The 14,053-nt window shown below is 44.8% G+C and overlaps 1 protein-coding gene across 2 annotated transcripts in view; it reads right to left on the bottom strand.

The window, feature by feature from the left end:
* Positions 1–13,571, bottom strand: part of MYO7A (myosin VIIA) — a 59,822-nt gene extending 46,251 nt beyond the window's left edge. Inside the window, exons 1-5 of one of the 2 annotated variants that reach the window (XM_079310420.1) lie at positions 13,482–13,571; positions 10,290–10,403; positions 9,165–9,317; positions 3,192–3,376; positions 1,638–1,759 (exon numbers count right to left, since the gene is read on the bottom strand). In XM_079310420.1, the coding sequence (XP_079166546.1) occupies positions 1,638–1,759; positions 3,192–3,376; positions 9,165–9,317; positions 10,290–10,403; positions 13,482–13,490 (583 nt within the window). In that variant the 5' untranslated portion in view covers positions 13,491–13,571. The remainder of the gene's footprint in view (positions 1–1,637; positions 1,760–3,191; positions 3,377–9,164; positions 9,318–10,289; positions 10,404–13,481) is intronic. The other variant, XM_079310421.1, reaches the window with a different exon arrangement.
* Between the last annotated feature and the right edge of the window lie 482 nt (positions 13,572–14,053).

Genomic DNA, 14,053 nt, shown 5'->3' with positions numbered 1-14,053 from the left:
AAAGCCTTCCCTTAAGTTTGGCTGGATCACTTTAATCTCAGTGTGAGGAATCAAGATGTGTATCAGATGAGTCTCCTTGGAAATGAGAGAGGAGCACAGAGGAGGAAGCTTGGGAATGGAGTGATCTTATCCAGGAAGAAGGGCTAGGACAGCAGGATTTTGGTGGCAGCTGATAAAATAGAAGAGAGTTGAGCAAGAGTGGCTGCTGTGTGAAAGGTGTCACTGGACAGAAAATGACAGAGATGTTGCTGAGTGATTTGATGACTGAGAGGGAAAGAAAAGGGAAAATATGTCCAAAAGGGAAATACAGACAACTAAGCCAACCTCCAATGGGAGACTTCTCCCTGCAAATAGACTGTGCAGAGAAAGGTACCCGTGTCCATCCTCTGCTGGGTGTGGGTGAGTGCTCTAAGCCAGCACACCCTGCAATTCCTGCTCCAGATTTCTGGCAGGTGATGGACATGTGCTTGCAAAGCCTCTCTTCTCTGAATCTCAAGAGTGACTAAGCGCATATTCAATAGTGCCCTGTGTGCTTGTCACATTTCTGTTGGTTCCTAGAGGGTTACTTACCAAGCAGAGGAGGTAGAAATCATAGAATGGTTTGAAGGGTTGGAAGGGACCCTAAAGATCATCTAGTTCCAATCTCTGTGCCATGGGCAGGGACACTTCCCACCAGACCAGCCTGAACAAACCGCTATCCTTAGAGAACAACCCCAATGCTATTCTTTAAGGAAAATGCAATATTTCTGCATAAGCATATAAGGTACATTTGGCATCATGTTGGGTCAAGAGGGACAGATAACCTACTTAAATTACAGATATCCAATTAAAATAGTGGGGTTGATCACAGCAACAGCTTGCCAATGAACCTATTAAGGCCACAGGCTGATTCTCATTATCTGGTTCTTTCTTGGACTCCTCTATTTATTTTTCTGCATTCTGCTGCCATTCACTGATCTTGAAAGAAAAAGGTGAGGTTTGCTATTGTATACAGCCAGCACAAGGTGCTGTGAAGCTCAGGTCCTATTAAACTGATGCTTTATGGAACCATCAAGGAATAAGAATAGGACTTTTGCAACTATGGCCAAAAAAAGCAAATAATTAGCTGAATTCAGCACTGATAGGATATTGATGCTCTGCATGCAGTCCAGCACTGGAAGAGGTGGTGAGATCTTTCAAAAGGGCTTTGACTCAACATCAGATACTCAAAATAGTAGTTATCAGCACTTTCACATACTACACAGAGAATTAGGTAAAATTCAGGGGTTTGTATGAACTTTTTTTGGGGAAAAAACCACTTTTTTTTTAAAGTGGTAAGCCACTTTTTTCACTTTTTAAAATAACAAAGCAGTAGAAAAAATAACTCAAAGCTGAAATGCTTTGCTTTCAGCAACAGTTGTCAAAAATATTAAAGGAAACATTGAGAGCTCAAATCAGAGAGTATTAGTCTTGTAAAAAATAAATTCAGATGGAAAGAATCTGAATGTGTTATTTAGCAAACGTGTACTTAAAAAAATGTTTTGTCACTTTTTTGGAAACACGAAGTGTGACATAAGTGATTTGATTATATTTTATGGCTCCTGAATCTGTTTTTTATTTTTTACAGCAAAATAAGTCTTTATTATCTGAGGCCTCACCTTCCAAGATGGGATTTGCCTCCAGGACCTGTTGCTCAATCCAGGAGTGTTGACCACTGATTGCTGCCAGGAACTGCAGAATCAGTTTTGTGCTTTCTGTCTTCCCTGCTCCGGATTCCCCACTGCAAAGACAACAGGAGTGGGGTCAGTGAAAGCCATACTGCATCCCTGCCAATGTCCCCTGCTCTCTCTCCAAAGAGACTGTCCCTGTGTCTCTTCTGTTAGCATAGGCTGGATGAGACCACTAAGGATGGGTTTCCAGCATCCCAAGGACTGGTTGTGGGTCAAATGGTAGGACCTGGTATCAGAGAGCTTCCAGCCAAGATCCAGATTTGCTCTGTGCTCCATTTGGCCCAAGCTGTTGCTTGAATTTGGGTATCCCCAGCAAATGCCATCATTCAACCAGCACTAAGAAGGTCATGAAGTACTTTCAGTCAGTGTTTTTCCAGGTATGACCACCAGACCATGGCCGTGTGGTGCAGGGTCTAGCTGGTCCCATGGGACATCTTCATCACCAGTGAGCTGTGGTAAGGCAGACTTTGAAATACAGACTTTTAACAGCAGGAACTTCCACAGGCCTCCTAGGCGTCTTCTAACAAAGAGCAGGTGGGAGAGGAGAAGCTTGTGGGGCAGGAAGCCAGAGCTACTCCTCAAACTCTTCTTTTCACTGAAAGATAACCTCAGTTATCCTGTGAGGGGGCTGGGCAGAAATATTTTGGTAAGCCTATGGTATGTCTGATATGTGGGGTAGCCAAAATAAGTGACTGAAACAGTGCTTCCTGACTTTGAGTATCCAGCCCTGGCCTCATGGGCAAATTGTTTCTCTTTTCAGGCCACTGGCACACTGCACTGACTCTTCTATGGGCCCCACATGATGCTTTTTTAGACCATCAAAACAAGCCTTGCTGAATGGCCTTTTCAGACTCATGTATCTGAAATACTGCACACAGGACGTTCCAGAGTTATGTTTTTTATTCAATGAAACTTAGGGTAGGCATGCCTTGGGGAAAGGGTGCCTCAAATGAAAAAGACTGTGGGTTTAGAATTTATAGGATCATGATGGAGGGCTGAGGACATCAAATCTGGCTCATACCAGCATTTGGGACAGATATGGGAAGGAGCTATACCCATAACTGTGGCCAGACACTTCTTGGTGCCCAAGGTTGATCAGTCGGGGCAGAGCCATGCAAGGAGACACTGCTCAGGAGTGTGAATGACCACAGCTCCAGTGACCAAGCTTGTCCCTGATCCTTCCTTGTGCAAAGTATTGATGTTTGCATTTGTGATGTCTGTAGGAGTATTGAGCTTCAATTTAAAACTTTGTATGAGATCTATGGGTTGTAAGGGTAAATATCAGAGTATTTATAAAGCACCTTTACTAGGAACAGAGTGACTGCAAACAGAGACCACCTCTGCATTGGGAATATGTGGATGGAAGACCTACTCAGCCATTCAATGTCCAATTCTATCTGATAAACTGATCCAAATCAAGCATGTTGCATCTGCTCAGCACCTGCTTTCAGGATATGGCCCACCTGGAAACTCAGCACTCACCTTATGATACAGCACTGGTCCTTGTTGTTGCGCTGCATGTTGAAGTAGCAGTTGTCAGCAATTGCAAAGATGTGTGGTGGCATCTCACCAATCTTTTTGTTGGTGTAGAGGCGTATCTGCTCAGGTGAGTAGATGGGAAGGAGCTGGTAGGGGTTTACTGCCACCAGTATTGAACCAGTGTATGTCTGGAGGAGAAGCACATGAGGGTTTATGGGGACAGTGAGGTGCAGCTGAGAGACTTTGGAGCTTGGACGTGATGGGGATGGAGGCCAGAAAAATCAAGGCTTTTTAAAAGCTGGATGAAAGATGATGCTCAAGTCAGAGATGCTTGCAGAGGAAGCTTGGAGTAAAATGGGAACAGAAGTCCCAAAATACCAAAATCAGTTTGTATTCAGCTTTGCTCATGCACAGCATGGTTTCAAGCCCTAATTAATATTTTGTGTGCTCTAAGTTAAGAGAAACTCATATTTGCAAAAATATCACCAGAACCAGCATATATCCATACACATCTACTGCACTGCACGTAGGATGAGAAACCATAGATGAAAGAAACCTGACAACCATTCCCATACCTCAAGGCAGAACCAGTTGGATTCAAACCATTCTGACAGATGACAATCTAACCTGTTTTTATCAATCCACAACAGCTGCTAAATTTCCCTCTGCAATGTATTCTTCTCTACCATCTCTGCCTAACCAAATCTCTCCATATTGCAGTTTAAACCTCATCCTGTACAGATGGATATTGCTGACAAAGTCCTGATATACCCCTTCTCATCTATTTCTGAAGTTTTGTAAATGGCCTTTGGTCCAGCTATCCTGAGCCTTGGGTAGCAAACCTCTGTAGTATTTTGCTCTTTCATTTCTGCCCTTCCAGAAACTGTTTCTTTCAAGGCTCTCATCAAAGGACTAATAAACTTTGTTATCTTGCTCAGATGCAGTGCTGAGATTAGGAGGTTTGGCCACAACCCAAGCTCAAGGCAGAGAATAAGGATCTCCTTCCCCTGTTTCATCTGTCTAAAAGTCAGTGTTTAGAGCAGGTGAGTCAATGGGCCTCCACCTTGAGTTAGCCAAGGGGCATGAGATGAAGGCTACTCTCACTCTGTGACTTCAAAGAATTCTAGCTACTCTCTCTAGGCTAATTTTTAGCAACTGAAATTACAAGAAGCTTTAATCTCACCTTTCTTTCCTGGTGGAACCAGCTGTGAAAGTGCCCTCACTACTGCACATATTTTTTCAGGAAACAAAATAAGCAATTTCAACATTCATATAATCCTTATGGGTTTTCATCTGTATGGCCTAAAGCTGGTAAGACTTTGGCACAAAGCAGCAAAGTGGCACATCTGAGGATGCTTGTGAGAGAGAAGAATTAATTCACCACCCTCTACACAAAGCTTGCCACCAGTTTGGGCTTCCTGAAGGCAGCCAGTAGGTGGCAATTGTGTCCCATAGCAGAGACATGAAAGCATTGGGGTTCCTCATCTTCTAGTCTCATGGCCAACACAAGAGAGCAGCTTTCAGCTCAATCCCATGGGAGGTTTGACTTTACATTGGTAACTGAGAAAGGACACAGTACTCTCCTCTGTAACAGGGGATTATGTGCCAGTAAGGGAAAAAAGCTCTTTGAGCTCAAGAACAATGTTGTCACAACTCCAAAGGGTAGAAACTGGCTGTGAAATTGTGTAGACTGTATTTTAGAAGTAAAAGGCATTGAAAAAAAGGATCACAGATATCCTTCAAAAGGAGCCTTCAAAGGGGACAGAACAGGTAACCTCAGTGCTCAGAGAAGGAGGAAGCTCAATTTCTGAATGGGTTTATGACACCAAGATCCCTAATGAAGACTCATATGAGTCCTAGGTGGGATATGTGAAAAGCTCTTTTCTTCTTTACAGTTTATCACCAGGTTAATTTTAGGGACATTTTTCATCTTCCTTGAGTCTCTTTAAAAACAAACAAACAAACAAAAAAAATCCAACTCCTTGCAGAGGTCTCTGAAATCCCTGCATTTCAGTCACAGTGGTCTGCCCTGTCCCAAATGCAAACAGAGAGGCTTTTAAAGGTGTTAACCATTAGGAATGCTTTCTGGATGCTCTCACTGACCCTTCCCTTGTGATCCACAAAACACTCTGTCAGCATGAACTCTTGTACTATTGCTTGTTTGCCTAGGTCATTCCTAGTTGATAAATAATCACAATTTGCCCAATTCTCACAGCTGACAGAATGCAAAACTTTGTTCACTCTGATGAGGAGCCAAAGGGCACTTCCAAGGAAATAGTAGCTCACTGGTTTCTATTGCTGGGTGATGTCAAAGCCCTTTTCTATTGGAAAAATAAAGCTTTACTGAGAGCAGGGGCTCTGCTGAAGCTGACCACAGGAACTGCATCTCACAGCAAATTCATTACTGCCTGCATGACCTACATTTTAATTAGCCCCAAACAAATCCTTTCTGAGCCTGCTTCCCTCGCTACCCAGAACACCATGGCTGACTTCATCTGGATTGTTATGGGGTTAAAGCTCTACCAAACACTACTGCATTTTGGCAGCCCTTATAGAGCAGCAGCAGGCACTGTTTGCATCTCTAGATAAAGAGATTTAACCTTACTCATGAGTCCAAACTCCCCACCAGGCTCTCTTGCTATTCAGCATAGTTTCTCTTGCTGCCTGCAAACCAAAGTAAGGGCAAGAAGCCCTTGCTGAAGATTTTTATATTTTGCTGCAGACATTTCTTCCCTTCAAGTTAAGGTCATTACTGAGAAGCACTTAAAACTTTAACCATGGTCACAGGTTGGGGACTTTCCAGCTCTGAGAAGGTGTCACAGCTTCAGCATGTGGGTCAAGCTCTGCATCAAAGCAGATGGATGCTCCCAGTGCATTTATGAAGCAGCAGCAATGGTGGTGCAAAGTAAATGAGATGGCCACAATGGTGAACAGAAAAAGATGATCCAGTGGAGGGCATGGCAGCAATTGCAAATGACATGGCCAAGAGTCATACTCACCCTCCCGCCGCAGTTTGTCTTAGGAGTAAAATGTGAGGGAGAAGAAAAAGGGAAATTATATTTTATTACAGCAGAGCTACATCCTCCACAAAGCTAAAGGCACGAGGAAACAAGAGGAACAGAAGTCCCATTGGAAAAGTAATAATTTACTCAGCAGGCTCAGAAATCCTTTCAAGCAGTGAAACTTCACTATCGTTAAGACAGGGCAAATGATACCACAGAAAAAATGCCTCAGGGGACTGAGTGTCCCCTGCACATATGGCATCCATTTGGTGGTACCTTGGCTTTGCAAAACTGTCGTCACTATTTACCACACCCAACAAATCTACCCCTCCTAGTGCCATCACTCTCAACAGAGTGCAACCTTAACCTAAGGCTGGGTGCCTGAGCCCCCAGCTACACACCTGTAGACAGATGTGGTTTGCATACCTCTCTATCAAGCTATGCACTCTCTGTCATTTTGAGAGTGTCATTCTGATTTTGGGATTGCACTAATTGCTGTGCTGTGCCCAGTTCCTGGGCTGGCATTCTAAAGCCATTAGTGGTGTGGAGCAATCAAGACACAGCAACCTGGAATCTCTGTGATGCAAATGTCTTTGTGGGATGTGGCCATCCCTTAGGCAGGAACTCTGCAGGACACACTGCACTGTCACCATCGGACCAGAAGAACTTGCAGAGAAACTGATGTGGTTATTGCGTCACTTTAACCCAAATGACCACCCACACTCACCTCCAGGCTAAAAGCTGCCCTTTGCATCAGCCCTTATTAGGATGATGTTGCCAAACAACACTTTGACCAGTGCTTGTTTGTGTTCCTAATCTTCCAGGATGCCTGTGAATAGCTTGGCAAGGGAGCTCAAAGACAGAGCTTTTACAAAGGAGCTTGGTGTATTCACAGGCAATCCAGTACTGCACACACAGAATTGTATCTGTGGGCCTCTGGTCACCTGGAGAGGCAACAGGCACTTCCTGGATAATACAAACACCCCAAAAGAGACACATGGACAGCACTGAAAAAATACTGAACATGACCCAAACTTTACCAGAGAGAATGGCAGGAATCCACTTTGTGCCCCTGCAGGGTGCTCACAGGCAGGGGAAAAGGGGAAATGCTCATTGGGTACACACAAGCTCCTTGGATGAGCCAATCAGGTACAAATTATTGTCCATCTGTACTTCTCAGGTGGCATTCAGGCTGTTTGAATTCAGCTATCCACATGAGTACTGCACCCAACCCTGAAGATGGATGTGCTCTAAGCTGGGGGAGGTGGGACTGTACACCTCCAGCCTAAAAATTTCTTCCAGCATAAACTCCTCTACGGTATCCAAACTCCAGTTCTAAAGCATCTGAGAGGCACTTCTGTTTGCATAGCTGAAAGGCATCTTTCTATCTCTGCTGGCTCTATTGACACCTCTGGTGCCTGCCATGGATGCTCGTGGAGACAGCACCTCAAGTATGAATTTGGGCTGTTAACTTGCTAGTTTATCATTATAAATGGCAAGAAATTTTAATTATAAAGGAGAAACTCAGTTCATCTAACATGGGAATAATTTTTTGGTTATAATCTTTTTGTCAAAACTGACAATACAGGAGACTTAGGCATCATGCACAACAAATAAAGTGTCTGGGTGAGAGATGAATTAGGAAGTCTCTATTCTCCTCCAGGCTTTGGGGACTTATGGGTGCCTTTTCAGCACCCATGTCTCCTTCCTCCAGAACTGGACTCCATCTCTGAAAGAAGAGATGGATATATCCCAGAGAGGGGGCAAGGAGCTGTCAACCATACTAACAGCCTGTGCAGCAATGATGTCTTCTCCATCCTGCCCAGTCCTAATCCAAAACCATCCTATCAAAAAGCACTGGACATCATGCAGTGATGAACAAACACTGATAGATAAAATCCCACCCATACTCTGCTAGCTTATTTTATCTGTGAAGTCTGACTGTCTTGCAATTCCCTTTGGCCTGAAAATCTAGTAGTCTCTAGAGTCTTTTAAAAATTGGAAGACCAGAAGGCTTTGACAAGGCCTTCAAAGGCACAGCAGGCACTCACCTGAACATCTGAAAACTGTAGGATTTAAGAGTAATACCTAATTTTCTGTATTTGCAGAGTCTGTTTGAGTACTTTATCTAGCAGCAAACACATGTGCACTCTGAATTTCTGTCTGAAGAACATGCAGAAGTCTACATAGCACAGAGAACACTGATAAAACCAGCACAGAGATTTGAATGCTGACTCCTGTTCCACCTGTAGGGAGGTTGCCTTTGTGATGCTATCACAGAAAAGAGATGCAGATCTGACTGGCTCCCCGAAAACCCCTCAATATGTGAATGTCTGTTTGGGCTGTGCACTGGGTACACTGGGCATGACATGACTGAGCTGACCTAAGGAAGGACACTGCTGTCCTCAGAGATCAGCTGCCAGAATCCCAGGCAACCCAGGGCTAATGAGCCATGAATACCAACTGGGAAGGTTTCTAAGGTTCTGGGAGTTGCTCACTTCTTTGTTCCCAGTTATTTCATGCATGCCCCTCTTCATCCTTTCTCCACCCCTTCCACCTCCAGCAGTGGTTGTCTTCACCCCCTTAGGTAAAATAAGTTAACAGTCCAGGGGAAGAGGGCAGAAGGGTCACATTCAGCATGTAATTTACACTTCTGCAGAAGTTTTTGCTTTAAGGTGACTACAACATGCTCATGGCCTGGGCTGAACTGGTTATTCTGTGTGCAGAAAGCTAATACTTATGCCTAAAACTTCTGCAGGGGTGGGACAGCAAGGTGGTGGGGATTTAATGGAGTCTTTCACTGGGGCATCCAGAAGCTCTGCAATGTCCTCCAAAGCCAGAAGCCCTTCACCACCTGGGACAAGGTGAAACCTAGATGCTGGGCTCAGTCAGAGCTCCCCCACATGGGCTGCCCAGAGCTAAGGAGAGCAGGGGTGGGTGCAGAAGCAGAGGTGGAGGTGAGGGGGACACTCACATAGATGAGGTGCTCCCGATAGCGAATCAGCAGGTTCCTGAGAATTCCTGCCTCGTTCAGGTCCCCCAGGCGGATCATGTCCTCCACTCCATGGATGGAGGTGGGGTGCATGGGCTTGATGTGGCTGGCATTCTGTGGGGAAATCCAGTGCTCCTGGGAAAAGGGCAAGGCCACAGAAAGGTAAGTCAAAGGAGAGACCACTTGGATGAAAGACACAAACAGCCCAACCCAAAGACAAGGACCAGACAATATCAGCACACGTGCCACAGCTTCTGCTCCTGGGGCAAGGCAGTGATGCATTAGAAAGATTTGTAACAGAAGAAAGAAAACATCTTTTTATTGGAGCAACAAAAGACAGGAGACACAAGCCAGTCTGGCAGGAGCCTCCTCCAGGGCAGCATGGTCATCTAGCACGTCAGGGGTGTTTATAACAAATAGCAGATTTGTCTTCCCCTTCACAGCTGCATTTTCATATCACTAGTTAACCCTCTGCCAAAAATACTATTGAGCAGAGAGAAGATGATTTAGAAAAGGAGAAAGGGATGGACAGGGGTAGCAAAGTCATACTTTATCGGCAGTGTTATTTTCCCTCACCATTTCTAAGGGTTTCAAAAGCCACTACAAACTGCCCACAAAGACCTTGCCAAACCAAATCTCTATTACCCTTGAAGGGAGTGGGAGCATTTACAATTACCTCTGCAAGAAAAAAAAAAAAAAAAAGGAAGCACAGAGATCTTATTCTAAAATAGCCACCATTGCATAAAAATAGAGGTGGGAAATTGAAGAACTGGTGTTAGGGCACATCAGGTATTAGTAGGAGGTTGGGAAGGATTGGATAACACCAGAGGAACCTGTTGAGGTGGGTTTGCTCAAGTAACTACCTAAATGTATTTTGGGAGCTTCTGCTATCATTGTTCTCAAGAAGGTTCTCAATTTTGCATTTCCAGTACTATCACAAAAACAGGGACATGACATTGCCTTGTCTTTACAAATAGAAAACTGTGGCACAGTTGATTCCCAAGAACATGTGGGAAGTCATAACAAGGTTGATTATCATGCCCTAGGACCTCTGGCCCAGCAAGGCCACAGAGCTGCAGAAGGGACATCACAAGCCTTTGTACATACATTGCCTTCATCATCCACGACCTGGATCTGCCCGGAGTCACACAGTTTAACCACCGCTCCAATGGGGACATCGAATTCCCGCCCGGTTTTGAGGTCCATCCACACATAATCCCCCTGGAACCAAAGACAGCACAGTTACACTCAGCACTGCAGGGAGCTCAGCATCCCTTGGGACACGAGGTGTTGGTGTTCAGTACACAAGACATTAGCAGGAGTCCAATGACTTCCCCCACAAACCACAAAGCCCAAAGGCTCAGCGAAGCAGATGCTTTGCATGTGGCACTTGGGGAGGTGGTTTAGTGGTGAACACACTGCTGCTGGGTTAATGGTTGGACTCGAAGATCTTGGAAGTCTTTCCCAACCTTAATGATACCTTAATGGCTCTGTGAAATCCCCTGCAAAGTGCCAGCAGCAGGGCATGGTCCACACAGCGTATGGACCTCTCTGCTGTCCTGCTGCCCTAACTCTCTGCTTCTCAAGCTCATGAGAGGTTGTTGGTCACAGATGGTTACAGAACAATGATACAGGCAGAAAAACCCACCCAGGTAGAGGTTTTCTCTGTGTAACATACAAAACAAGAAAGTCACATTTAGGAGATGGTTCTGAGCTCTGCTAAGCCTTATCTGGAGGCTTGTGGCACCATTCTTACTTGCAGATAACCACTATCAAATATTCCTTGGAGACTGCTGAAAAGGGAATGACTAAAGATGGGTAAAGAACATAAACAGAGAGGCAGATATATGTTCTCCTTCAGGAGTTCCTCAAGCTACAGCAGTGTGTGGGTGGGCTGTTTGTATTTAATACTTCTAAGTGGATTTTACCTGCTGTGAGCACTTTCATCTGAGTCCTGAAGCTGTGCAAAGTTTTAGCATCCATAATCCCAAAAGGCTGTGTCCTTTTACATGTTTCAAATGCTTTACCTCTTTCATTTCACGCCTGTGTGTTTCCATTGTGAAAGGCACAGCAAGCAGTTGACCCCTATCCACTCACTTCATGTCACTACTGATCCTATACACCTTTGTCAGTCCTGCTGGGCAGGGACTATCTGCTCATCAGCTCTGTGGCTATTAAATTACTCAAATGCAAAAAAGCTTTTAAAGAAGCTGTTTTCCTCAATACAAAAGCAAACTCCAGACCAACTACAAACTAAAGTCCCAAGCAGGACCCACACTGGAACAAAGCAGAATTATTTCCCACCCCTATTCTCAAGGTGAAAAGTTAAAATTGGGAGCAATCTACTCATCAGGTGTGTTTTCATTCATGCAGCTGAGATTAATGCTGTGGACTTGTAGCCCCACCTAACACCACATTCTTGGGGACCAGCTCCACTTGTACCTATTAAGTGTGATGCAAATGCACTATCTACCTTTTGAAGTCCTGAAAAAACTGCTGGGAGAGGGAGAAGGGAAAACCAGGATGTATTGCTTTGCATGTGCTCTGATATAACCCCTTTCCTGAGTATCAACTATCAACCACTTCTGTGGACAGAGCATATTTATAGACTTGGTTTGGGCTGCTAAATCATGCTCATCTTTGTGCTGGTTGGTGGGAACTGGAAACATCACCATCCAAGTCATCATTGACTAAGATTTCCAGGAGACACAAACCTGTGAGTACCACAGGATGTAAGGTTACACTCAGGGATCCACACATGGAGAAACTACACACCAGGGACTCCCAACCTTTTTGTGGCAACTCTACCCTTGGCAGCTGCTTGCTAGGTTTCCACTAGGATATCAACAAAGTCATCCTGCTTTCATGGAGTCAGGATCCAGTCCTTAGTTTGAGTTTTCATTTCCTCAGAGGGTTGTGCTACAGCTCTAAGTATCTTTATCCAGCTCATAAAAATACAATATTGATATATTTTTCTCATTAACTGTCTTATCCTCTCATCTCATAACATAGTTAATAAGGCAAAAAATCATAACAAATGAAGGCAGTGTCAGAAGCAGATATGTTATCAATCCATTTTATATTAGCATTTATTTTTTAGCTCCTTTGATCTAAGACTCTCAAAGCATTTCAGAATGTTCAGCACTGTTATCCTCTCTGCATCACTGGGTAAATTCATGCACATGGTAGGTAACCTGATCAAGGTGTCAGCAAGAGATGAGCTGGGTTGCTCAGTTCCTGCTCAGCAGAAAACCTTTCCAACATCTTAGCAGCTCTGCAAAAAATTACTCTTGATCAAAAATACAAGAATTGCAATGCTGTTTTTTAAAAAAAACCACTCTAATATTGAATAGCTGTAAAAGCAGTCTGCTTCATAAGGTGTATTACTGCAAGGCTGAGATAAAAGGCAGTTTGCCCTCCCCAAGGTAAACTGATACTCTGCTACGACTGAAACAACTTCTGTGTTCTGTCTGCCTAATGCACAGAGAGCTCATCCCCTCAAACTGCTCTTTTAAAACCCATTAACGTGCAGTTCTTAACACTGGTGAAAAAAGTCTTATGGGATGGGCTAAGCTGGTAAGCTCAGGAAGGTTGGGAGGGGTTATAAAATAACATCACTTATTACGAGTGCCGACCTATTTCCTTTTCTGACTTTAATCAATTTCATATAAACCCCATGGAAGCGAGTCACATTCCTTCTGCAGAAGCAATCCCTTCGGATCAAATCCCTTCAGAGCCCCAAACCCAGCAGATATATTGGGGATTTCAGAGCAAATCGGGGTGATTCATGCATTTACCAGCTGTGGATTGCGAGTTGTATAACCTGCCTCATGCCTACATTGGTACAGTTTGTTTCCCAAAATGCATGACAGAGTACTGGAGAATAAGTGAGAATACCACCAGACCCTTTACAGTATCAACATGGTCTGTCTCTTCTTCCTCAATGCAGCCAGTGGTTTTTGGTACACTTCCAAACCAGGAAAACCTTCCAGATTGCTCTGGGGCAGACCCTCAGGACCTCACAAACTGGGGGCAGTGACAACCAAAGAACGGTGCAAGAGGAGAAAACGCCACACACAGATCCACACAATTCACAAAGAAGATCTTTAGCAGGAGTTTCCAAATGGAAGAGCGAGGAGGCTGCACTGCAGGGGAGCTACAGTGCTTGGCGGGGGGGACAAAGGAGGAAGGTGAGAGAAGCTGGCGTAAGCAGTACTAGGATCCCATCCACACCAGACAGATTTCACAGCAGCCTGGAAGCTTCCAGCCGTGCTCAGGGCTTGGGGCCCCCTTTCTTACCGCCAGCATGGTCGTGGGCTTCAGGACCTGGTTGACATTGCGGAGCAGTGTCCATCTGCCCTGGTCTCTCTCCTGATCTTCCACCACCTCAGGGCATGGCTGCACGAAAACGACTTTCTTCTTCTTCAACATCTCCAAAACTGCGCTGGTGTTTGTCCCTGTCTCTGCTCTCTACATGGTGTATTCCACCATGAGTGCCCAAACACAGCGGATTGCTCTAGCCCTGCGGCACCACCATACCTGCTGCTCGCAGGACACCCTCTGACCTGATTCACAATATGGCTCTTGGTAAAGATCTTCTCCTAGCAGGAAAATTTCCATGCACCAGCCATGGACCTCCCCTGGCCAGCTGACACACTCGCTGTGTATGACCAGCCCTGCAGGAAGCTCAGAGCAAACTGTGCAACTTTGCTTCTCTTCACTTAAATTCTTCCAGGCTCTCCAGCAAGGGCTGATACTCTGTCAAGGAGCTGAAGGACATAGCAACTACCCGTTCTGGAAAAACAACTGCAGGATTAACAGGAAACCTCTTCATTTCCCCAGCACTTCTCTCCGTTACCTTCCTTTCTTAG

This window comes from Erithacus rubecula (assembly GCF_903797595.1).
Source record: "Erithacus rubecula genome assembly, chromosome: 1".
NCBI lineage: Eukaryota > Metazoa > Chordata > Aves > Passeriformes > Muscicapidae > Erithacus > Erithacus rubecula.
Note: the sequence above shows the minus strand (reverse complement) of the source record. Positions and strands in the feature narration are given on the sequence as shown.